Source organism: Lolium rigidum, chromosome 1 (genome assembly GCF_022539505.1).
Source record: "Lolium rigidum isolate FL_2022 chromosome 1, APGP_CSIRO_Lrig_0.1, whole genome shotgun sequence".
Lineage (NCBI taxonomy): Eukaryota > Viridiplantae > Streptophyta > Magnoliopsida > Poales > Poaceae > Lolium > Lolium rigidum.
The window spans coordinates 44607547-44634336 of NC_061508.1; the positions used below are offsets into that span (position 1 = coordinate 44607547).

General features: G+C 44.6%; 1 protein-coding gene and 1 pseudogene across 1 annotated transcript; one reads left to right on the forward strand and one right to left on the reverse strand.

Moving 5' to 3' along the window:
• Nucleotides 1-2457: 2457 nt before the first annotated feature.
• Nucleotides 2458-9348, reverse strand: LOC124672108 (annotated as a pseudogene).
• Nucleotides 9349-22629: 13281 nt separating this feature from the next.
• Nucleotides 22630-26314, forward strand: LOC124707360 (O-fucosyltransferase 7-like). Its single transcript, XM_047239020.1, has 12 exons — nucleotides 22630-22788; nucleotides 22890-22967; nucleotides 23075-23177; nucleotides 23273-23340; nucleotides 24425-24513; nucleotides 24597-24777; nucleotides 24873-25001; nucleotides 25092-25225; nucleotides 25326-25539; nucleotides 25624-25808; nucleotides 25890-25985; nucleotides 26065-26314. The coding sequence occupies exons 1-12, from the start codon at nucleotides 22630-22632 to the stop codon at nucleotides 26195-26197; spliced, it is 1569 nt and encodes a 522-aa protein (XP_047094976.1). The 3' UTR covers nucleotides 26198-26314.
• Nucleotides 26315-26790: the final 476 nt, after the last annotated feature.

Sequence of the window (26790 nt, forward strand, 5' to 3'; positions counted from 1 at the left end):
CAATCAACGTTCGAATGCATACATCATGGTAGAGGGGGCCAGCCCATGCGGAAAAAGTGGGTGAAATTTTTTATGTGAGATAGGTGAGAAAAAAAAAGGATGTCATGTGGAGACTAGAGGAACTGCATGCATTTCATCCGGCGCTTTATTTGTGTCCGTCATCCCTGACCCGTCCTCTGTGCATAGAGTCTCTACTAGAGATGTCAGACATAAAATGCGACGCTTTTTGGCTCAGGGGGACGCGACTGAGAGCGTTTTTTCCATGAGGACCCCAAACATGCGACTGAAGATGTTCTAAGTGTATATAGACTTATCTATCTTGCTGTTTATTCATGGTCGCAGATACCCACTGGGTATCCTTAGATTTCAGAAACTAAGTGTATATAAGTCAGATTCAATCATGATTGGCATTTGACTATGTTGGAGTTAACTATGTTGGAGGGAGAATTCCAGGCCTTTCAAGCATGAGCGCAGCTTTGTTCCAGGGCATCCTTACAAGATTGCAAGGAAGTGCAGGCGGAAAATATGATCTGCCCAGAACTGTCACACAGAATCATACCAGCGCCAGGAGTACCATCTCCCAGGTGAAAACCTTTGGTGTGACCTTCGTTGGTCATACTAACAGTGTTTCGGCATTGTTATCATGATGAAGGCATTGCATGAGATTTGCCCAGTCCTGTTTTCCAAGGATAAAACCCGTGATCCAAGTCTTTGACTGAATCTGCGGCGCTACCCTTCCTTTTAGAGAAGCTTCTCATGATTTGTGTTCTTTTCTTTGCAAATGCTCATGACCCGCGTGTTGTCACGATAATAGTTGATGTCATTGTTGGTTATTGTCCCCTTAGATCTTGGTTCTTTTTCTTTTAGTAATTTGACTGTGTGTATTCCTGATGTCTACAGTTGTTCATGAATCATGATATTGAGCTGTTGCAGAGAACAAGCGTAATTGATATTTCTGAATATTAATGTATTACCCTTTATCGCGAAAAAGAAAAACTGTGACATTGTACTGCTACCGCCGAGCATACTGGTCCTAGGATCTCTTGCCCAGTGAAGCTAACATTTGGTGCACATAAATGCTTTTCTTTTTTCAGAGACCATCAAGAGCTGCTTAAGTTCATGATTACATGCTTCGCCATTTGAGGCGAATCTCTGAACTACTTTCTACGCCTTTGCTTTCTATTTGGTGATCCTGTACTGTACACTAGTCTCAGAGGCCGGCGCTGATCCTCCTTGTTGAAAGGAAAAAAGATCTGCACACTAGCTTTTCTAGGGGACGTATCACATGCAAATGGACAAGTTCTGAAAATCTGCAAATTTCCATCCGTGGCCCTTAGATTATGTACCAATGGTCAGATTGAAGTCTGCCGTTCCACCATCAACAGCTCAAGTAACATTTTCATAAATCCCCCTGCAAAATATAGTATCTTCACATTTACATGCACACATTCATTGATTCAATCGTTGGCGTTTTCATGTTTCTGGGCAACTCGATGCAGATCATGAACCATGAGAGTTCGTTTTTTTAATAGAAAGAACAAAGTTTGCAAAACATGATAAACTTTGAATAGAAATAAAACAAGCCTGCCATGTTTTTTCATAGTGACACAATTTCGGAGATATTTTAAATTTTCAATAAACTTTCTGTCTGTACATCATCTCAGGATCATGAATCAGTAAACCAAATTACAAATTGCAGTGCAAACAACGAAATCTAATTATGAACACGCAGGCAAAAGGATGCAAGGGAAACCCATCAGTGGAATTAAAGAAGACTCAGTCAAGGAGATGCAAAAATCCAAGAAATATCTTGGCCAGATCTGATTGTAGCTTGCACATGCTTGGTAGCCTTGAAGGTGAGTCGGGTTGTGTACAGAGGCTGCCCGGGAGCTGCGTACAACGGATCTGGGGAGGTCGATCTCTTGCCAAATGGATTCAGCAGTAAAGAACGGCAGCAGTCAGATCGGGAGGTGCCGCTGTAAGAGACACCAAGGTACCTGGAGCTAGCCTGGAACTTCGCGCCGATATCTAAGTCGCCACCCGCGCTTCCGGGTCCTCCACCTACGCCGCCAACGTTCTGCAACTCCAGTTCGCCGGGCGAGCGAAAAAGGGGGAAAAGTCGGGGAGGGAGAGAGATGGATAATTTTGAGGTAAGAACTGTAGGTGTTACGGGAGGATGGGAGAGTGAGAAGGTGGCGCGATTGAAGGGGACTTTTGCAAAACAGTCAAGGTGGGATGGGGTACGAAATCTAACCATTGGAGCATGATCTAACGGTGTTGGTCGCGATTTTCAGATTTGCAGGATCTGTTGCATTTTCACGTGATACGCTCCCAGCTTTTCTATACCTTCCGCAACATTTTTGGAGGGAATGGACAAGCTGTATCTCCTCTTCTGCAGCTACAGCTCTCCAGTTCTTCACAAGCTGAGCTTTCATATTCTAACTTTGGATATGTCAAACTACCTTGTCGGTCATCAAATTGTTCAACTCGTGTCAATCGTGTTGTCATCCTCATCAAGGTAATCCACCTGTGGAATGCTTTTGCTTGAGTGCCGTTTTAATCCCTCGAATATCTCGTCTAGCGACTCTGAAGAAGTAGATGAGCTCGTACGTGATAGGCTCGAAGGAAGCAACTTCTTGAAACTCGCGTTCGATCTGAAACTCTGAAATCCCGCCTTCATCGAGGCCCATCTAGACGTGACCCCAGCTGATGGCTCTGCTTCTACACTAACAGGAGATGGTTTTTCAGAGTTCCCTGCTTCGAGCGAAATAGAGGTGGAATGAGTTTCCTTCTGCACTTGCTTAACTGACTGATGACTGCTGGGATTGGGATGTTCCGTAATGGAAGAATATTTATGGTCAACGTTGACACCATATTTCGACTGGGCTCCTCCTTCACTTTTGGCAGGATACACTGTTACTTTCAACCCCACCTTCTCTGCAGCCTGTGGAAAACAAATAAAGAAGAGTGAAATAAGAGTGAGGCCTCCAAGCACCCTAACATTTCAGCTCTAAACATTCCTGAGAGACAAGCAGACGCCTAGAAAAACGAAACAAAAGTTGTAAGGCCATCGCTGGAAAATGGCCAGTCATGCAGGCAAATGAATTCATACCTGTAGCACGTTTCCAGTTTCAACGTCTTTGCTTACAGAACTGAAGTTTCTTGCAAATGGAGTAACCTGCTCACCGAGTTTACGCGCTTGTTCAATCCAAGATCTTTCTGCAGATGAAACAACGCATATTCAGGCAATATCTGATAGGAAAAGCTTGTGACTAAGCAACAGGCTTGACTAAGAAAAAGCATAAATCAAAGATTAGATCAGCCAAACAGTGTCGAAACCAACAGTGATAATTAGACGTCGAACTATACTCTGTAAATTGGTTGAGTACGTGCATCATTTCGATGCAAGGGATCTTACAAAAAATCTTCTATCCTATTGAAATTGCCTAAAAAAAAAGTTCTTCCTTTATCTTCTTTCTCTGTAAAACGGTTTTACCAGTAGTTAAACTGACATGGTAAATCGTAGCTCTCCAATAAAGTTAGAAACACCAGACTATTTATGTTGCTGCCAATTCTGTTAAATTTTTATTCGCAGAGGACTGCTATACTGAAATCCCATAAGAGCAAGAGGTAAGAACAAGCGTGTGTTTTTTTCGAAATGGAAGAACAAGCGTGTGTGGAGTAGCAAGAAAAGGTACCAGTCTAGATACATGATGATCCTTACCTTTCTGCAGAATAAACACCCCAGATGGATCAAATCCGTCCATATCTTCTTCTTCCTCGGTCCAGAATTTGAACCTTTTCCAGCTTCCAAAAATTTCAAACAGATATCCAAAGAAATTACCAGCGACTAGTATGGTATAAACAACCATAATGAGTGGATAAATTCTGTTGAAGTTCCTCCCGAAGAAAGGAACTGCATCATCGATGCTCCCCATCCTCTACAGAATAATACAAATCGATTATTAATCCAGCAGTTAACTAGGACTTATTTATCAGGTTAACAGTAAGCTTGAAAAAATAAGCGGCGTAATGTTTCCTTCCAATATGAAATAATAATCCTATAATGGGTAATAATTTTCTATGTCAGAATTTCCTTATTTTCTCCAAATAATGGGTGATAATAAAAGACTATTGTTGCTTTTCTATTCCTTTTTTGTGCCCTTATGAATTAAAAAATATTCATGAGGAAGATTGGTTAAAATCTACATCTTTGAATCATAGTAGTTACTAGACTTTTTTGTTCATTTTCTTGGGTCGAGTTGTACGGCGTGTTGTGTCCATCCTCGAACTTGTACATAAACTCTTCTTTTTCTATCAATGCATCGAAACGCAAGGCTTTTGCGTTTTCGCGAAAACAAAAGAGTGTGGTAAAAAGATACAGCAAAGGAACATATTAGAACTATTACCTTCTCAAAAGTAGTTCTAACATCCCCACCAAGATGAACGAGATTCAGAAAGTTGTAAGAGATAGCAGGAGCATATCTTGCAACCATTCTGGAAAAAACACATTTGATGCAAAAGTTATGATAGATTGCAAAAAAAAAACTTGGATTGATGCACTTGAAACACCAAATGGTAGGAAATTGGAACACTTACGAGCAGATCATAAGCAGGCTGACGGAGCTGGTTTGTCTTGGAGTAAGTGAATAGACCACCATCATCCCAATTCTAAAGAGCGGATAATATGTGCAAATGCACATATACAGCAGCGGAGCAAATGCAACAACCTGTTAAGTGTTATTTGGAAAGCGTTAAAATTAATATATCAAAGGTCATTCCTATGATGATGAATGTACAAGCAAGTAAAAGGGAGAAGCATGTGACCAAACAATCCAGTAAAGAAACTTATGTTCACATAAAAGCAGACTTTTTAAATGTAGACATGTAGTTATTGCTCATATATTATTCCAAATTAGTGGCAAAGTACTCTCAAGAATGGATTGTTTTTCTGCATAGGTAACAAATGTGTGTCATATTGTTGCATACGTACAGGTATAACAGACTAACAATAGAAAGAAAGTGGTAATCATAGATAAAAAACTTCCTGTAATTTGGCTCCAAACTGGAGGAAATATTTCAGATTCTACTTCAGACAGAACAAGGAAATGTCACACACTTGAATTGGCCAGTTCTTACCTGGACTAAAACTTCTTGCTTTCCTGCAGCATTTATAAGAATGGAAAAAAGTGACAAATGAACACCAGTTGACAGCAAAGTGGCCTCAGCCAACAGTATGGCAGCTGAGATGCAGCCAAGGAGAACAGCAAGAACTTTCAGAAGTCGTTTTCTCAGCATACAACGCCAAATGAACTCTGAAAATGTGAAGGTCTTCGCACGTCAGTTCCATGAATAATTGATATGTCAGGGATATTAACTCAAAAATATTGGTGTGTACATGATAAATTCAGGGAATGGCTGTAAAAGACCCTTTGACATCGAAGTACTGTACTGCTTTGTGTAAGAGAGCTAAGTAGGTCCTGCATTCTCTTGTTTTGATTAGCCTTTGACCAAAATAAATTATCTAATCCTGTGAAGGTTATCTATTTATGCATCAATTGACTGTGATATTGGTCTTCACTACAATGCTTGCGGGACTGCCAGAAGATGGTGGCTGGCGCCACAAAGTTAGAGTCGGTTATCAGGATAATTATGTCCCATTTTAGGTGGCGTATGAAGTATAGGCCTTGTCAATTGTAATTTAGGTGGCCTGCCAGACCTATTGCTTTTTTTTGTAACTCAGTGACTTTGTAAGAAAGGTTGGCTTGATCTTTCTGTTTCATGATATAAAAAAAAACATGGTTTATTCATATGCACCTGCAGTTTGGCACTTCATGAATGAATGTCAGGTTCCTGGGTATGGTAACTTCACCTAGTAGCTTGTGTAAGGCATTTTCAGTTGTTACATTGGTAAAGAGAGATTACAAGATATTTCAAATCTGGATTGTCGGAGCGTACCTATATGGTCAAGGAAGGACCCTAGTGTGCCTGATCGACTTTCCCTTATATCTGATACATATTTCCTGTAAGAACAAAGATAAAGTAAATTACCCATGCTTCAATCTGATCTCGAAGATTTGGCATGGAGATAACTCATAATCAGACTGCAATGCCTCCTGATTGTTGTAGTGCAGGTAATGTTAAGAAGTAACTCATAAAGTATATTTTGCTCAGAGAGACATGGTTTATCAACTACAAAGTCTTCACCTAGACAAACACAGTTCTGAACATGTTAGCACTTCTCAAGCAAGTGCATCTAATGGTTAAATCAGGTTCATTTTAAGAATGTCTGCAAAATGACAAACATTTGAGTATGAGTTCTAGAAAAAATATCTGTTTTTATGTCATTCACTGGCTTCTCCTACATGATAACAAAGCCAACCAAAATGGATTCATGTATATACAGTAGTGAAATAGCCACTATCATCCTCAGTGCAACAGGGAATCGAATTGACTGAACATTTTCTGGCGGTGCAAATACCACAAAATATCCCCCCAGCCTAGGTTATCACAGTATATTTTTTTCAAAAAGGGATATCACAGTATATGGTTAAACAGGGCATAACATTCATCAAAATGCTCCAAAGATTTCTCATGGAGTTGTATTACGACGTTAACTATCAGTTGTTTGCACACACTGACAGTCTGACACAAAGATTTATCTGTAAAAAAATGATTACGCACCATCCATCTGCATCATGTTGCTCATAGTTTGTAACTGTGTCTTCCAGTTCAAGGGCTTCCATGACAGCGGTTGTATAATTGCTGCAAAACAACCCAATACAGTTAAACAGTTACAACTAAGAGATGCAAAATATGGTTCCGTGTATACAATATTCTACATTGATGTGAAGTTTTATTTTCGAACTGCAGTAGTTATTCACAATTGTTTACTCATATAAATGCAGTAACAAATACCAAATGTACAGGTTTAGCATATTGTACCTTTTACACCTACAGTACTCCTCATGTGTTTTCCTAAGTCGACGTCGAAGTTCGGCCATTGTTTTTTCGTCAGTATCATAATCCATATCATTTTCTTCTAATTTTCCACCAGAAATCTTGACCAGTGGGTCATCTCTCAGCTGAGAAAAAGATTTGAGACTAAGAGTTATTATGAATAATTGCAATATGGAAATGCCGATTTGTAGCGGGGCCTGGTCATCCATACCATTTGAGCCAGCATATTATCAATAATATCCATATAAGGCCTTACTGGGTCACGCTTGGACATTTGTTTCGATGTGGCTTGAACAACCTTAGACAAAGAAAGAAACAGGCCTTTAGCAGAATGCAATGATCATGAGATGACAGTTCAAGAACCCAGAGAAGCACATACAGCAATTGTGTTGCAATATTCTTCGTGAGCATTGACAAGTTTTACATCCATCTTTGCAACTATGTGAGAGAGAACTTTTGGCGGCGAGTCCAGTTAGCATTTTTCCATATATCCTTTGGAATTTCGCTCAATCCAAAACCAAGAAGAAAGGCACCTGTCACTAGTCCAAAGGTATTTGAGCATGCCATGGCAAAGCCCAAAATAGCGCCACCCCTGCAACAATAGCATTTTTTTCAAGTTGACACAGTGAATAGAAAGTTGAACCTATTATCCAGCGATCACAAACTGGACCAAAAACAAGAAGAACAATTGGTGGGAAGGATTGAAATATTTCAAGCTGGATAAAGTTGAAATGACAAGTTGATAAAAGTTATAAGAGAAGTTAATTAAACCGCTATTTGAGAACGTCCAAAGTCAAAACAGATCAAATCAAACATACAATTGAACTAGATGCGCATATTATATGGGTAGTGTGATACCTAAATTCAGTAGACATTCAAAACATGAGTACATACCAATCGTGACGCATGATCATAATCAGAATGACACCTAAAAAGCCGATAGCTCCCACAATTTCATAATAGAGCAAGTTTGCTCGGATACTGGTTTTCAGCCTTTCCTTAACAGTAAAATCTCCAGCATCCTCATAGCCCCGGATGGTAGGAACGATAACCCTGCTCAGATGAACGTAATTTGAAATGAGAATAGCGTGAAATGCTGTATATATAGACAAACAGCCTAACTACTGAAAACTGAAAGGGAGTACTGCAACAAAAAGTGGTTCGACCTGAAAAAACAGTGTGCACTTAAGCAAATGAGGCAAGTACTTTGGATAGGAATTGTGTAACTTCATTATAAAAATAGCAACATAAAAAAATCACAACAGTTCGTCATGCTGCCTACGATATATAATTTGAGGGATGCTCAGTAGTAAAAGAAAAATATTCAGATAAGTATATAATTTAGTTAAGTCGACAGAAAAGCTTGGTCAAAATCATAAAATTATTCATACTGACGAAGCAGCATGCTCTCAAGAAGGCTAAGTACATGTACGTACCGTTGACCAATTGTGCAATTGGAAACAAAGGCAGCAGTTTCAGACAACTTGCATGTTATGAAAAGGACATTTCAAGCTTACACCTTATCAAATTATTGTGATGAGCTGACATACCATGCTAGTACAAATGAGCTCCAATAAGACCAGCTCCAAAAGAATCCAACGTCGCCCTTCTGATTGCCGGTAATTGTCTGAAGGTCAGGTAAATGGAACAGGAGGTCAGAATTCAGAACAAGAGAATAGAAGAGACTACCCTCTCTGGCCATGCGCCCATGCATGATAGATATAAGGATACGTTTGTACCAACTGCGACGACCAGTCCAAATCATGTTTTATAGTAGTTGATTTCTTAAGTTGCCGGAACAGGCAAACTCCAAGCCATGCCCATGGGACGGACGACTAATTCCACCATCAAAATCATCCCGTTGCTTGTGTTGAACTTTTCACGCTTCCGTGTGTCTCGTTACCAACATTGCAAACACGCAGATGAATTCGCATACACACGCGACTACATTTTCGCTTGTGTATCCTGGAGCGCGCGCGCGCTCACGCCCACGACAGGATTCGCGTGAGCGAGCGAGCGATTCACTGTAATGGCTACTCTGCAGATGCGCTTCCCAGAACCACCGCAGTGAACGCAAATTCGATAGGCGCACGAAGCAACCTAGTTTCTGAATTCGCCGAAATGGTAATTATTACCAACTAAATTGCACAGCAACGCACTAAGCAAAGCAAGGAGCAGCAAACAGCAGCGCGGTGCCGGGGATGGGAGGAGGGATCGCACCGTGTAGATGTCTGCGGGGACGAGGATGACGAAGGAGAGGGAGCAGAGCCAGGCGTATCCGACGGTGGCGAGGACGTAGAGCGGCACGGCGGGGCCGGCGAAGTAGCGCAGCGTGGCGGCCACCAGCCCGGCCGTCAGGGGCAGCGATATCAGGTAGAAGACCCACATCTCTCCGCTCCGCTAAGCTCCCCGGCCGCCGCCGCCGCCTCGTCTCGCGTGCGCCGCCGCGTCGATTGGGGTGGCGGAGGGCGGGATGACCGAGTTGGTCCGGCGTGGCACTGGCAGGGAAGGAAGGAGGCGACGGGTTAAAAAGCGTGGGCGCGTACGCGGAGCTGTGGGTGGCGGAGTTGGTGGGGCCTGACCAGTTCAGCGGCTGACATGGCCGAGAGGTGGGCCCGGCCCGTTATCTTTGGCCCATTTGACGTATGCACACGCACTCGCGCAGCCCGTTGGACTTGGACCGCTTCCATGTAGCGAGTCTCGACCCTGGCGACGGCCTGATATCATTTGGTTGCGTCCTTCATTCGTGCCACATAATAACAACAACAACGACGATAATAATAATAATAATAATAATATCTATGTTTATAGAAGGATGTCATAAGTTTGTTAAATTTTTGATGTATCTAGACATACACTCTTTAGAGCATCTCCACTCGTCCCCCCGACGAGGCCCCCGGCGAGCGTTTTTTCCATCCGGACGGCGTAATTCGGCCCAGTCGCGCCCCCGGTTCCTCGTTTTCGTCCGGATTTGGGCCTAAATCCATCCGGCGATCCCACGCCATCCCCGGCCCCCGGGGAGCGCTCGGGGACTCCGGACGAAACGAAAGCGCGCGTGGCCCCAACTTGTCGGCGACAATGGCCTCCGATCTACGGCAAAACCCTCGTCTTCCCGATCTACGGCAAAACCCTCGTCTTCCCGATCTACGGCAATACCCTCGTCGAACGAAAGCTTTGAACTCTCAAGTGGTGCAACATAGATAGATTATATATATATTTCGAATATAATTCGAATAAACATAAAAATTACATATAAAAACTTTAAAACTAAACTACTTCTTCTTCTTCTTAGAAGGCCCACGCTCATCGTCGTCGCGGCGACGCTTCCGGCTCGTCACCTCCTCGTCGGAGGAAGTTGAGTCCTCCTCGTCGTCGTCCTCATCGGCCTCTTCGTCCTCCTCCTCCTCGCTCCTCCTCCTGCTCCTGCTCCTCCTCCTCCTCGCTCTTCCTCGGCCTCTTCTCGCTCGCTCCTCGGCTCGCTCCACGGCCTCTTCGTCCTCCTCCTCGTCGTCCCACTCGTCCTCGCCGGCCGGCGGGGGGAATCGTCGCTGCTCGGACGATGCAGCTGGATCCCACCAATGGCGCCATCCGGGCGGCTTCCCTCGCTGTCGGTGTCCGATGGCCAAGAGATATCGCTCATGGTTGACGGAGGATGGTGACGAGAGAACGGATGAATGGCGTCGGCCGTCGGAAACCGTATATGTAGGTCTCTCGACGAAAGAGAGCGCCGGTTGCTCTTCCGCGGAGTTCGTGCTCCATTACGGCGGTTCTCGCATCGAGGCCACTTCGACCGTTCCCGACGAGTCGTTTCGGCTCTCCGATCCACTTCGCGACGGTTCAATGCGGCGAGGGAACTCCGACGATTGCCCTTCCCGTGGCTCGCGCCGTCGCTATGCACGCGGTGGGTGCGCGTCCATGGGCTCGCGGCTGGAAAAATGGGCCTCCCCAGGCCAAAAACTACATCCATCCGGCGCTAAATTTCGCCGAATTTGAGCGTGGGGAGCCCAAACGAGTGGGGATGCTCTTAGTGTGTAGATACATCTAATTTTTAACAATTCTTCGATATCCTTTTATAGACCAAGGGAGGGAGTAGAGTAATACTTTCTCCGTTTCTAAAAACAACTGGATTACTTTATCTACATATGAGCGTACATAGATACGAATATATATAGATATTTTTTATTTAAAAGATGCACTTGTAATCCAGAAAAAGTTGAGCAAATTTTAAAAATAGAGAGAGTAATAAAATGGTCGCATTGCTATGATGTGACGGCCAAATGTACGAAAACCCGTAAAAATCCTCTCATAATGCGTACGGTCGTTTTCGGCTTTGGAATTTGGCTTACCAACAACAAATTCTCAGTTTCAGACAAGTAGCAACCCCAGACCGTGTCAAGGAAAGGATGTTACCTGCTGGGCGCAGATAGCAATGCGTCATCATCGCCAAGCGTGTATTGACAATGCTGGGTGCAGACCGGATCAACATGCAAAGAGATACAGTATTTTTTTTTTAAAAAAAAAACATGTAAAGAGATTACTGTCGACTTGGTTTCAGGCTGCTGCTTAATTGGTGGTAATCGTTCTAGGTAGAGGAGACGACTTCGATTGTTTGGTCCGCGCTAACGAGTCATGGTGACAAAAATGTAACCATCAATTTGTGAATGCGTCTCCTCCGAGTACAGTACAAAAATTGGCATAGGACTTTTATGCATCGCACCATGGTTCGTTGTATGAAATGTACCCAGCAAGTTTACATTGTTTTACTAAGGACCCATCTAGCTAAATGGTCCATATAAATATATAATATGTCAAGTAACCAACTTATTATCACCGAAATACTAGTAAAGACTAAGCGCCCCCTCTAGGCGAATGGTCCACATATAGTTCAGCTTAACCACGACCTGATCTTAGCACATATTAGCTCAGTTGAAATAGATGCTTTGAACTATTATTATTATTATTATTATTATTATTATTATTATTATTATTATTATTATTATTATTATTATTATTATTATTGTTGTTGTTGTTGTTATTATTATTATTATTATTGCTTTAAGGCCATATGTATATTATTTGATATATCCCTTACAAAAAAAAGAAATAAAACACTGGTCCTCGAAAAGTTCAACACCATCATGCTCCGGTAACACCCTGCTGCTCTCGGCCTCCGGCGTAGCGAAGCTCGTGCAAGAGAAAATTTGAGAAAACCTAGGCGCTTATAGAAGTGACAGAGAAGTCATCGATGTAGACCAAAAAATGACAGGCTGACAACAATCAGGATCTTGGAAGATCGTTATCCCGCAGAAGATACTACCAACTTGAGCCGGGAGATGGATGGGCTGAAGGAGCTTTATTCTTAATGCCGACGATGACACTTCACAGATTAAGTATCTCCAAATCTTAGTGGCACGTTACCATTTTTTTCTGAAACTAAGGATGAGTTCTCGCATATGAATACATTTTTTTCCTACACAATCATCCACAACAAGTATAGGAGCGCATGTTTAGGGATGGCAATGGGTACCCATGACCCGCGTACCCACCGGGTAAAAACCTAATAAGAGTACGGGTATGGGATAAAATATTACCCATGGGTTTGTAAATGGGAAAATATCGTACCCATCGGATAGAGCGGGTACGGGTATGGGATGGTAGAACCCATACCCACATACCCATTTACCCATCTAAATTTAACTAGTGGGTCATTGTAATATTCTAAACCTACTTAATTCCCTTCTAATCACGCCTTCACGTTGCTAGGCTGAACCTCACGCTTTCCAGTCTCACAATCTTCGGTAGGTTAGTGAGGCTTAGACCCATATTTAGGATCGGTTCACCTCATGTCATATTTTTTTGATCAATTAGATGTGTTGTAAGCACGGGTATTTTTTACCCGCAGGTACCCATTTACCATATCGGGTGACGGGTATGGGAAAAACTTGTACCCATTTATGGGTATGGGTACGGGTGACGGGTAAGATTTAAGGCGATGGGTACGGGTATGGGATGGCTCTACCCGTACCCATACCCTGCGGGTGCCATCCCTACGCATGTTTTCTCATATTGGGCTAGGCTTGTGAAGGTCTTTAAAGCGCATAGTTTAGGGCTTCCGGCCCACTAAATGATTGCCAATCAGAAGTCGTAGCCCAGCTAAGAAAGTTGCGTGAAAAGGGCAGAGCGTGGCTGCATCGGCCAAACGACGAAAAAAGAAGTCTACGAGGCTACGCAAGGATTTGTTTGCATCATTGCATGTAGAAGATGACAGTAATATATAACTCCCTGATAACATATTTTACTTTTTGAAATCAAAGGTATAACATAGATTATTCTAACAGGCCGAAGTCTCATTGGCAGAGCCAAATTACAAGCAAGATGCCCTTTAGACGGAAAAAAAATACAAGCAAGAGGTTTGATGTGAACGCCACGCAAACCTTGAGTCCTTGTGAGTGTTGTCACCGTGTAATGCATATAAAATTTTCAAATTTTATGATGGGAAGTCCAAATACAAGTTGCCATGTGCATTTATGTGTGGTGCTTGGCAATTTTGATTTTTTTTTCCAAAGAATGTAGCACCGTCGCTTCTAGATCAGGTGGCCATACTTGGGTCGTGCCAGTGTTCTATTTCCTCACTTCGCACGCGATGGCTGGCCAGGATTTTTTAAAAGTCAAATGATACAAAGTTTGATCAAGTTTATTAAGAAAATTATCTATGTCTACAATATCAAATGTATACTTTACAATGTTCGACTGTTCGAAAATTTATATGCACTACATTGTGACAAGGAGGAGGTAATGCAAAGCTAACAATCTGATAAAGATGAGACAGTAGGAGTCTAAACAAAAGAAGGAAAAGGTTACTATCTTGTATCAGGGAGTACGTCAAGTTGGCACCCAAAAAGACATATCGTTTTTGAATACTTTGAAAAAATATTTAAAGCCTCATTTATCTGTAAAAAAGAATATCATCATGTTGTTGGTGATTTATTCTACTTCTGTGTGAATATTTAATACTCCCTCCAATTCATATTAATTGACACTAACATAGATGTATCTAAACAGGAAAACTTAAAACGGAGGCCGAGCTACACGTAGCCCTATATTTGCAAACACTCACAATTTGTATTTCAAAATTTTATAAAATCCGAATCAAAATTCTAGAGATAGCTAATGTTGTATACTACAATGGTGTAAAATCTCAATACAAACTACATCATATTCTAGACTACACAAAAATGACAAATTCTGATCATTTTATAGTGAATAGTGCATGTTTGAAGACTATTAAATTTATCATATTTTGTCAATTGTGTAGCCTAAAATACAAATCAGTTTGCATCCAGATTTTACACCATTGTAGCATAGATCATTGGCCAACTCTAAGATTTTGTTTCAGACTTTTTTTGAAACTTTAAAATATGAATTTTAAATCTTTGAAATTAAAGAGCTACATGTAGCTCGGTCTCCAAAATGCAACACTCTATCTAAACACAATTTTATTGTAGATACATTTATTTTAACGGCAAAGTAATAAAGACCGGAGGGAGTAAAGGCTACCTTATATGCTATCATTGGCAAAAGTGTAGAACGATAGAGAGGGAGAGGGATTGGCGTAATATGTTGGATGTATTATTGAGCCTCATGGGCGAGTATATATAGGCGTACAGGGATCATCTTGGAGTGCAAGACAAGACACGAGAGTCCTATCTCTATCCTAGACTATCCGTTTATACGTACACGGAATATATCTCTAACACTCCCCCGCAGTCGTAGCGGGAGCGTCGTGAACAACATGAACGACGTGGACGGTCGGACCGGAGATAAACCGAACCGGACCCCGGAAAGGCCGACACCCCCGCGAGCCGTAGCGGGAGCGTCGTGGACGATGTCGCGTCGCGGATGCTTGGACCGTAGAGGAAGCCGGTGAGGCGCAGGCGAGGTGGTAGCCCTTGTGCCGATGTCGAGGGAGCCGAGAGCGTGGGTGTTGCAACCTTGGTCGGGGTAGCCGTGCGAGGAGATGCCGTGGTCGATGTCGTGGTCGGGAGCCGGTGTCGAGGTAGCCGCACATGAAGCCGCAAGCGCGTAGTGCGCGAGGAGAGTGACGGAGACGCGTCGAGGCAGTCGTGGAGATGGTCGATGCCGAAGTCGATGCAGTCTGAGCCGTCGAGGACGAGGTGCTGCCCTAGTTTTGCCAGAACTAGGCGCACGTCGGGGACGAAGGCATACTCCGGTTTTGCCAGAACCAAGTACGATGCCGTGCCGCGCGGTTGATGAAGATGGCCGGTATAGATCGATGCCGTTGTCGGAGTAGAGGCGCGCGGTGACGGCGGCGGTGGGTGACTCAATCCGATCTATGATCGGTAAACCAAAAAAGAAAACGCCGGTCGAGCGACCGGCGGAGCAAAAAGAAAACCAATCTACGGATTGGAAAAAAAAAAAAGACTCGAGGGCAGCGGATCAACGGATCGGCGGACGAACCCTCATACGGGTTGCGCGGCCCCCGGAGTAGGCCATGGAGATTGACCTCCCCAGGGGCGGCGCGGGCGGAAGCGCGGGCGGCGGCTAGGTCAAGGAGCGTGCCGCTCTGATACCATGTAGAACGATAGAGAGGGAGAGGGATTGGCGTAATATGTTGGATGTATTATTGAGCCTCATGGGCGAGTATATATAGGCGTACAGGGATCATCTTGGAGTGCAAGACAAGACACGAGAGTCCTATCTCTATCCTAGACTATCCGTTTATACGTACACGGAATATATCTCTAACAAAAAGTGACAAAAATGTAGATCTAGGAGCATGAATAGTGCAACTTCCGGATCTTCTAAAATTTAACCAATTTATAGTTTTTCTAAGCCAAAAATATAATTTATTTTTCATTAAAAGGTTGCACTCTCATAGTGTACATAGTTGAATACATCTACCTATTTGTTTTGGAAGTTTTAAAACTTGGAAATCAAGTTTTTAACATATTCTTTTAAAGAAAATGGCTCATGAGATCTCTTCCCTGCATCCCCGCAAGCTCATATCACAAAGGAAATCGTGACGCAAGCGAAGAACACAGGTGCCATGATCGTGTGGACCTTTTGACCTCCGGTTTAGCCCACGTCTGAATGCGTGCCACCTACTACCTCAGAAGTTTTCACGCTGCTTTGCTCTTCCCTACTTCTACTTCATGGTTGACTGCTAAGTCTTCTTCATAAGATACGTAGCTTTCCGTGGGAACTGGGAAGCATGGTGTTGTCTTGGTCCATGCTTAGACAGTGTTGTTCGGTCAGTTGAGGCAGTGCGTGGGAGGGAATTGCACATCGTGTACAGGAAGGAGTGATATTTACTCCTTGCTGTTCTAGTTTTATACATTTACATTTACTCAGATGGTGAATTGTCCCAAGAGTACACCGCATCTTTGTGAGTTGTTTGATCTAGATGATCATTTGCCAAAATTTAAGCTACCTTTGGCCAAGGTTGGGAAAAGCACTAGGCGTAAGCGAGGTGATTGGCATTCGCCTAGTGCCTAGACGGTGCCATAAAGTTTGTAAATAGGTTATCATATGTGAATACACATTAATCTAGATCATGTTAATGAGTAAATTACTATCAACTACCCATACGTATCGACACAATGAAATATGGCATGATTTTTTCATGGTGAAGACAATTTCATGGTTGCTGTTTATGTCCTAGGTGAGAAGTTTGTCCATCGCCTAGTGCTTAAACGTGAGTAAGCGTCTCCTAAGCGTCGCCTTTTTCAACACTGCCTTTGGCCCTCCCAAATCTTTAAAACTTCTATATCCCTTGTAAGTCGGGCATCTCCAGTAGCCCGACGCAAACAAATGCAAAGTCATCGTTTATGTCTGCGCGGTTAAAATATGGATTTGCCCCCAGCTCAGCAACTCGACGCGAACTGACTAAACCGCGAGCCGAGATGCAATGTTTGATGAGGCTCAAGGACAAATAGTGTAGCGGCAATTGACAAGAGGTGAGCTCCGACTCCGGTGCTCTCTTGCGTAACGGGCACACACCGCAATTTATCCAACCTCGTTTTTCCACCCTATCTTCCGTCCAAAACCCTTGGGGCTAAAATCTTTTAAACCATTCGGTTCACGTAGCCCTTGAGAATTGTTCCTTATGCCCACTTCCACCGCAAATTGCCACTCGCCCAAAACTTCCAAATAAAGTCATATTCCGTGTTGTCATGACGCTCAAAGCTCCACAAACTGGATGCTGTCTGCACTAGTTTCTAGCTAGCTAGCTTAATTTTCTTGTATATAAATAGATGTAAACCTAACTGCGATCACGTATCCAAAGCTTCAACTCGAAACACACACCTTGCTCAAACGTCCATCAAAACATCTCCAGTCGTCTCCCCGACGAGACCCCTCGTAGTAATTTTTTTCATCCGAACGGTGTTATTTCGGACCAGCCGCGTCCCCGATTCCTCGTTTTTCTCCGGATTTGGCCTTTAATTCATCCGGAGAGCCCATGCCATCCCCGGCTTCCCGAGGCCCGGTCGGGACTCCGGACGAAAAAAAACACGTGAAACGTCGAGCCTGGCCCGCGTTGTCGGCGACAGAAAGAGTAGTTCCCTCCATTTATTTTGTTTTCCCTTCAAAATGCGGCGCATAGAACCATTTTTCCCGCCGAATTTCGGAGGAGCTACCGCCATCCTCCCCCACAGTTGCGGCTCCTCCTCTTCCCTTCCACCACCATCAATGTTCAAGAAATCATTAATCTTAACTTATCGGCCGGCCTTAAAAAAGGATTAATCGCTTATCGGCTGATTAATCGATTTTATCGGTCAGCCATTTATCGGCTTATTTTTTATAAATCCTAATTTGCGACACTAAATTTTTTATAATATGTTATGCAGAAAATAATATTTGAGCATTACACATAAGTATTACCTTGATTCTTTGCATTTGAGTCAATAATAATAGAAATTTTAAGCTAATGCATAATTCTACACAACCATATGACGAAAATATCGACTGACATACCAAATTTCATTGAAATTTCACTAACAATCAGACGAATATCGGCCATGAGAGTGAAAATCTGACGAAATATCGGCTAAAATGTAGAAAATCGGCTGAAATATCGGTGGCGCGATAAATTGGCCGATATGCTGAAATCTTATCGGCGACCACTCGATTCACGATAAATCGGTATCTCGGCCGATTTTTTGAACAGTGGTTTATGTAAAACCATGTTCCCAATATGTAATGTTTGAAACTATGTTTAAATGGAGAAGAGAAAAAACAAGTAGAAAAAAATACGTCAACCCGTTGGAGCCACCCCCAGACGCAAACGGACGCGCGGACAAAAACGATCATTTTCGCGTCCGCGGAACGACGGAAACGGACGCTCACGAATAATTTGAACATCCGAAATACATCACACCCTTAAAGATGCCCTAAAGCTAGGCGCGTCGTAGTCGGTACGGCCATGAGATCTACCCTGACGGATGAGGAAATCAGTTCCTCCGCACGATATCTTGCCTGCGCGCAGAAGGCCGGCGAGGCCATGTGTTGATGGATACTCGGTCGGTCGCTCGCTCACTGGCATCATCATGTGCATCCGCTGCCGTGTCGTCGCGTACGGAGTTGTATGTACTCCTATACTTGTACGCCTCGGACAGGGCAGCGTGCAGCGATGACGAGGCACGCGCGCGGCATATGCTACGCCTCAAGGTCAACACGCACGCAGTGGCAGAGCACATGCATGCGATGGTATCGCAGGCAGGTAGCACGTGGAGCAGTGGCTGGCGCACCGCTTGGCGACGCGGTAGTAGATATAGAAGAGAGATCGGGGAGAGTAGTACAGTACAGTGCAATGCAATGCAAGTAGAGAATCGGCTTTGTGTACGGATTATTATCTCCCGCCGCGCCGCGACGGGCACGGCATCGGTTCACCCGCGTCGATGCGCAGCGCACATATCGAGCGTGCGATTGTGATTATAAACTAGGCAGGCGCAGCAGCGCATGCGGACGGAGCGAGGCTCACGGAGTCACGGTTGCGTGAGAGAGTGAGTGCCTAGCTCCCTGTTCTCCACTCTGCAGTTGCATGGATCATTCGTTCACGGGGCGCATGAACATGATTGCGCTCTGTAGGCTGGCGATGATTGCGAGGCCTGCCGCAGGGCACGCACGCAGGCGGCAGATGAGAATGAGATCCCCACACCATTATTCGTACAACCTTGTGTCCAAACCTGGCGGGCGGCAACGAGAACCAGCTGTTTCGGCCACGCCTAGATGTACGTGTCAAAAACGCCGGCGGGGGACACGGGCGGTGCTTGCTGCTGCTCCTCCGTCGGGCGTTTTGGCCGTCACCGATGCCGCAGCAGCTAGCGCACACCCGTGACGGAACGGACCCGCGCGCGCGCGGTCCACAAACGGACCATTCGGCGACTGATATCAAGCTTGATGAAATCTGAGAAGTTGTATAGTTTTGAAATAGAATATGCACTATAGACTATACTTAGAACCACATATTTCTCATTTCTTAAACCCAAAATATAAACAATTTCACATCGAGACTTTCCACGTTTGTATATTTCCTCATTATCTACATCCGGAATTTTTTTTCAGATTTTTTAAAACTTACAAATATGATTTTCGATCTTTTGTAAATAGAGGACTACATGTAGCTCAACCTCTCCGTTTGTCCACTCTCATACAAACTGGCTATGTCTGACGCGGTATGGAGGATGTCGTGAGCTCTCGGACTCGATCTGAGATGGCCGGGAGCTATGTGCATCCCTTGGACTCTTCACTCGTCTCATCAGGCTCCGCAAGCGAGAGCCATATCAAAGAAATGCGGAAAAGACTGCACACAGCAATGCGCGGAGGTGGGATCCCGACAACAATGTGACATGGAATTCCTTTTTTCTGTGGCGGCGGGAGATGGAGCTTGCCGGGTATGGTATGACGGCGAAGGCCCGCCAACATCGAGCAAGAACATTACTGGAAGCGAGCTCTGGTGGGCACAACGGGGTGCATGGTCACTGCGGTGCTCGGCCACATCGTCGCGGGGTCCAGCCGTGCCTAACCTTCATGCCCCATACTCGTCGGTGGGCGTCGCGTCGGATCTCTTCGGGCAGAGGGCGCCTCGGGCACCATCACCACCACGCGGCCGCCTGCACCTCGTCAAGCTGAAGAAAGAGCATGGCTCCTTGCGGGTGAAGCAGGAGGAGATCATGGCAAACACCCATACATCCTACAGAACGGCATGTCAGATACCGTATGCGTGATGGCTGGAGATGTTGTAAGCTCTGAGCGCTCGTTGCACCCCTTGAACTCTCGTCTCATTAGAAAGCGAGAGCCAGAGCAAAAGAAGGAGTGTAAAAGGATCCCTAAAAAGGAGTATAAAAGGCCCGCACGCCGTCACCGCGTGGCACGCGTCACACAGAGCCCTGAGGTATCTACTATGTTCAGGCCCGGGCCCACAGGAGTGCGGCCCGTGCGGCCGCACAGGGCCCCGAATTTTTAGGGGCCCATATTTTCTGAATTTTCATTATATAGGTATACTTCGGAATGTAGTAAGGAAACAGTTTTAGCACAGTTGGTATTTGTCCTCGAGCCTTCCTTGCTGATAACACTGTAAGGTTGTAAGTTCGAATCTTACCAGGCGCTAATTCAGTTTACTTTTTATACTTTTTTACTACTCTGGCTGATGCTTGTGAGGCAAAATATAGTTGATTTAGTTATGCATAGCATTGAATACAACTCAGACACGGGACTATGAAGGTTTTCTATACACATAAAATACACTATACTTGCCCTTGAAACAAAATTTTAGTTTTATGTCTTAAACATGTGAGAAAAATACACCGAGATACCATGAACTCTCGGATTGAATTAAATGATTAATCACAACGGTTTTTATTTATAAATTGCGAGGTTAGTTTGTTATTGTGTTATTGTATTCATCTCACATTGATAGTTCTCGTAATACGATTATCTATGTACACGTGATTCTTGGCTGGAATAGCTTTATATCCTATAAGCCTTTGAGATTTTGAATGTATTTTCTTATTTCTAAAAGCTAAAATATATATAAATACGCTACGTTGAGGGTGCGTGTTTAGCAGCCCGGCGGCTTGTCCAAGTGTCCAACACACTTCGGGTTCGTCGACATCGTCAGCACCAGCGGCGGGCGCAACGGCTACACATTTCCAAGGCACCGTGCCGGCTGGAGGGCCTGTTGTCTGTTGCGTCCTGTACTTGCGTGTGATCCGGTGAGCGTGGAGTTCACGAGGTACTGGACGAACACGAACGTTGAGGGTGATTTTATCCGGCCGCGACTTGCGACGCAGCACGCTGGCCGGAGCCCCGGATCCATGATTCCCGCGTCAACTCCACTCCTATCCTCCAGGACCTCCACCACAGGGAGCTCCTAGTGGAACAGTGTAGCTGCGGATACTTCCGGTTGACTTCCATTGTATTATCATTTTTTTTTAGATAAAAAGGGGTGAAACCCCCATTGTATTATCATTGCACTACCCCTCTTACTGTCTTCCTTGCTCAAAATAATTTCGGTCCGTTTTCCTTGAATTACACCTCTTCCATATGATGCGACTGATCAGAACCACGTTTGAAATATCCTACCAAGACATATTATTTCGTACAACTAAATTCTGTCCGTTTTAAATGGAGAAAAAAAACCCTAGCCTCCGGGGCCAAACTCTCATGCGATTACAAAGGCCATGTCGCCGCCCCCAAAAAAGCTCGACCACCGTCGTCCCAACCACCTTGTCACCGCTAAAGGACCCCCCCTGATGGCGGCGTCACGGCGTACCCGTCAGTGTTTTTTTTTTCTTGGAGTCTAGGTGTCGTCAAGCTAATGTTGTTGTGAGCCTCAGATAGCTTCAACTATTTTTTTTCTTTTCTTTTTGGCTGTGTGCTTCCTTGATCTCTAGATTAGCCATGAACATTATGTTGTTACACACTTACACATGCTAGGTGTATTTGGTATCAGCCTCATTTTAATATATTTCTTTTATAAAAAATTCTATACTTTATTAATTTTGTTAAAGTACAATAAAAGTTTAAAACAATTTACTCACATTTTCTTCGAACCTTATAGTCACGTGTTGAGAATCGTATTGTATCCTACCGGTGGCGGCTCTAGGCATTTGCAAATTGTTATTCATTTTGGTAAAATGCTCATTTTTTCTTCTTCAGAATTGCCTATATTTGGCTAAAATTATTGGTGTCATGATTTGTATAGCTAAATTGCAAGTTCATTAATTTGTAACACCTAGTTGAAGTTAAATTAGGTAGTACCAAAAATCGAAGTCCCCATAAAACCACACCGAAAGAGACGAGTTCAATCGCCTGAAAAGCGATAACCACCACCGTGAACTATCCGTGCAGGAACCACGCCGCGGCGGGTGGTAAACGCCATCGCCATCCGCTCCCCGCGCCGTCTCCAATAAAACCCCACGCTTCTCCAGTCCTCCTCCGCCACCGCCACCGCCGTCCGGCGCCCGCCCGTACGCACCGAAGCATCCACGGCCCTACACGCAAACACGCCACGCCCCGGCCCAGCGAGGAAGGAAAAGGTAAAGCACTCCCCCAGCGCCCGCCCGCCGACCTCGCTGCCGCGCCAAGCAAAGCGTCGCCGTCGGCGGAGACGGCACAGAGAGGTACTAGACGGGGCGGTAGCGCAGGATGGCGCTGCGGCGCAAGGGGAGGTCCGTGGGGCGGCGGGCGGCCGTGCGGTGGTGGCTGCTCTCCCTCGCCGGGACCGCCGCCGCCGCCGCGCTGCTCGCCGTCGCGCTCCACGTCTCCGCCTCCGCCTCCGCCGGCGCGCCCTACCGCCTGGCCAAGGTACGCGCGCGCGACTCTGGGTTCTCTACAACCCACTCTCAGATTGAACTCTCTGATGTGTGTACTAACGAATCGCCGCTGCCGCCGCCTCGATGCCGCAGCAGCCGCGGGAGGCCGAGGAGCTGCGCTGGGAGCAGGAGTTCGCGCCGCCGCAGCTCGCCTCGCCGCACTCCCGCAAGGTGATTTGATTCCCCCGCGCCCGCCGACGCGTCCCTCGCCGTTGCATTTTTTTTTTCTGTTACATCCAAGTTCCGTTACATTGGGGATTAATCGCTACATTTGACAGCTGGACGGCGCCACGGACGACGCCGCGCCCGACAAGAGGCTGTGGCTGCCGGCGCCCTCGCGCCGCTTCGTGCCCTGCGTCTCGCCGTCGCCGGAGTACAAGCGTATGCGCACTGCCACTTGCAGAATCTCGCCGGTTGGCTCACATTCTCCTAGTAGTACACGCTTCGAATAATTTTGATCGGCTTCTCCGTGCCAGGTCCGGCGAAATCGAGGGGGTACCTGCTCGTGCACACCAATGGCGGGCTCAACCAGATGCGCGCCGGGGTGAGTGATTCGCCCGTCCTCCTAGCAGCATAAAAATTCCCTAGTAGTTGCCGTGGCATACGAAAAATGATTGTCTACTTCGCATTACTACTACACGGTGTTGACTTGCGTGGTGGAAAGCCTGGAAACTAGCGTGCTTGCATGTGGGGTGTTTCATCAGAGTTTGACAGGTTCCGGTGCATTTCATCATCAATTCTCGTGGGCGGTGTTCCAGTGCTGTAATCAATGCGTGGGTGGTGGTGGTTCTGGTGCTTCTCCAGTTTAGACACCCGGCTTCTGTCAGTTCCATGAACAGTGCTTTGGTGCTTCAATCGCGTTTGCTGTTGGATTCTTGTACTCCACTAATGCTTCAACCCCCATTTAGAGATATGCTTGCATTACCTTCAAATGGTCGGTGTGCTACTAAACTGGTTTCCTTTTCAAGCTGTTATTGCTTAACTGGGTTATCGGTGGAAGAGACACGGATGGCTCAACTCTTTAAAGGATGAAGTCCTGAATATGACTGGTGGATGGATGCTGTCTCAGCAGTATTATGAATTTCTTGTCCTGGGGTGTTATGTTCTTTTGTAATGATCATCTTAATGTGCTATTGTCATATTTGTGCCATCACTTCAGTCACCATCTTGTAGTTCATTTGTGGCATCAAAGGACAGTGTATTTTTGATAAAGAACTGTCTTTATTTGTTAGGTGATATATGCCAAGTGAATACATTCTCTTTGGGCATACAGCTAACTGACATCAATGCCTGCAAGTACTTCTGAATTTGATGAGTTAACATGATTTGCTGGCTTTGTTTAGGCGAGCTTGAAATTGAGACTACGTATCTTTTTGCAACTTGGATGTTTTTCCTATTCTTAGTAATATCTTAACAAACGTGTGATGTGACTTGAGCAAAAATGGGAAGTTTTGTTACTTGACCAAAAATGGGAAGAGGAAACTTGTGTTCATTCTATCCAGTGTAATAGTGTATACAAATCTCGTTATACTAAATCGATAATCAATTCATGCTGTGAAGTTTTACTTTACATGCAAAATCCCACCCGCTTACTTCTTTTCACTGTTGTGCTCTTATTCTTATGGCAGATCAGTGATATGGTAGCAGTTGCACGTATTCTCAATGCTACACTCATAATTCCAGAGCTTGATAAGAAATCGTTTTGGCTCGACAAAAGGTGAACACTGGATGGTTTTTGCTCCGAGCCCTTTCCTTAACTGATGAAAACTGACAGGACCATTTTTTCTTTTGCAATATCAGTAACTTTTCAGATGTCTTTGATGAAGAGCACTTTATACGTTCTTTGGTAAACGATGTGAAAGTTGAGAAAAAATTGCCAATGGAATTGGTGAAAGCACCGAAGTCTGTTAGACACTTCAAGAGTTGGTCTGGAGTAGATTATTATCAGGATGAGATTTCTCCACTATGGGAGCACCGCCAGGTTTGGATTCTACAGCTTTTGCCCTTTGACAGTTGCGTACTAATCCTTTGTAGTTGCTGGATGAAACTGTTATTCTGATGAAACATATGTATCAGGTTATTCGAGCTGCTAAGTCAGATTCTCGCCTTGCAAACAACTTCCTCCCTCCTGATATTCAAAAGCTTCGCTGCCGGGCCTTTTTCCAGGCACTTAGATATGCTCCCCCAATTGAAGCTTTAGGCAATGTAAATCCTTCTCCAACTTCTATCACGGTGAAGTACTATCATATTTCTAACTTCTAGAGACATTGACAAGTAGTATCAACCAATTTGCAGCTATTGGTGGAAAGGATGAAATCATTTGGACCATATATTGCTTTGCATTTACGGTATGAGAAGGATATGCTTGCTTTTAGTGGGTGCACGTATGGTCTGTCACAAACTGAATCAGATGAGCTCGCATCAATCAGGCAAGGCCTTAAAATATGTGTATTACTTGTTGCACCGTCTCTACCTTGTTATAACAACTCGACAGTATTATGTGAGTGAATTCTTCTCCTGCTGCTACAGAGAGAACACAACCTACTGGAAGGTTAAAGACATTGATCCGTTAGAGCAAAGATCAGATGGTCATTGCCCCTTGACGCCAAAGGAAGTTGGTATGTTTCTTTCTGCCCTAGGATATCCGTCGAGCACCCCAGTTTACATAGCTGCAGGCGAGATATATGGAGGTGAATCTCACATGGTTGAGTTGCAATCACGATTCCCAATTCTGATGAGCAAGGTATGAACACTGCTGTTTTGTTTTTCTATTGTTTCATAGCATGACGCTCTTCAGTCAGCATATGACTGTCATCTCCGTTTGCAGGAGAAACTAGCATCAGCTGAAGAACTGCGACCATTCAGCAAATATGCTTCTCAAATGGCAGCTTTGGATTACATTGTTTCGGTGGAGAGTGATGTGTTTATTCCGTCGTACTCTGGGAACATGGCACGGGCTGTTGCTGGTCATCGGCGTTTTCATGGCCACAGGAAAACAGTAATTCCTGACAGGTGAAACAACAGCGAGCACTTGTTTATAAGTATCCTCAATGTTCCCTACTTAGTTTCATGGTTTTTCATTCTATGATCCAGGAAGGCATTAGTTCGTTTGTTTGACAAAGTTGACAGTGGATTACTAAACGAAGGGGGTGTGCTATCGCAAATGATAACAGAAATGCACCGGAAAAGGTACTAAACTAGGCGTGAGAGCTAAAAGACCTCTGTTTCACGTTTATGTTTCTTATATTGTTCTTTCTCTCTTCGTCAGACAAGGTTCTCCTCGAAAAAGGAAAGGTCCTGTCTCAGGAACAAAAGGCAGCGATAGGTTTAGGTCAGAGGAGGCATTTTATGAGAACCCTCTTCCTGATTGCTTCTGCCAATCAAAGGATGACTCTAGTTAGCATCTGATCATAATCCCGGCGTTGATAGTCTTCGCCACACTGCTCACCATTCCCAGGTATATAGAGCAATGGATGGTGCACACTGATAAATTTCCACGGTGTTACAGTTTCTGCTTAGATGACACCGATTCGTTGGCGGATAGCGCAGGTCTATGAGCAGAATAAGTTGCCAATGTTCTGAGAATCAAAAGATATGGCAGCGTGGTCATATTCAGAGCTGCTGTATAGGGGTTTACACGATGTTCTGAGTAGGACAAATAAAGAGAAAGTAATAGCTGAGACATCTTAACGCTAACAGTCACTGAGGATAGTTTCTGCTTGGCAGCATGAGGAGGAGACCACTGATGTACAGGGTTTAGATGAGCTGTATTTGTAACCTTGGTAGTAATTAAATTCCTCTTGTAAGTGAGACCAATAAAGAGAAGTGAAATATAGGTGAAACATGTCAAATTTTCGATAGTTATCAGCTGGCTGGGAGTGGGGTACTCCTTAACGAGTTCCTTGCGTTTTGAGTGAATGAGGAACTACATTGCACTAACATGAGTTTCCTGATTTCTTTGGTAATTCTCTGTGTAAAGTGAAGAGCGGAATGT

Coding starts and splice junctions, on each gene's coding strand:
- LOC124707360 (XM_047239020.1), top strand. CDS start 22,630: ATGGCGCTGCGGCGCAAGGGGAGGTCCGTGGGGCGGCGGGCGGCCGTG. Junction 22,789..22,889: donor CGCCCTACCGCCTGGCCAAG/GTACGCGCGCGC, acceptor TCGATGCCGCAG/CAGCCGCGGGAGGCCGAGGA. Junction 23,178..23,272: donor GCCGTCGCCGGAGTACAAGC/GTATGCGCACTG, acceptor TCTCCGTGCCAG/GTCCGGCGAAATCGAGGGGG.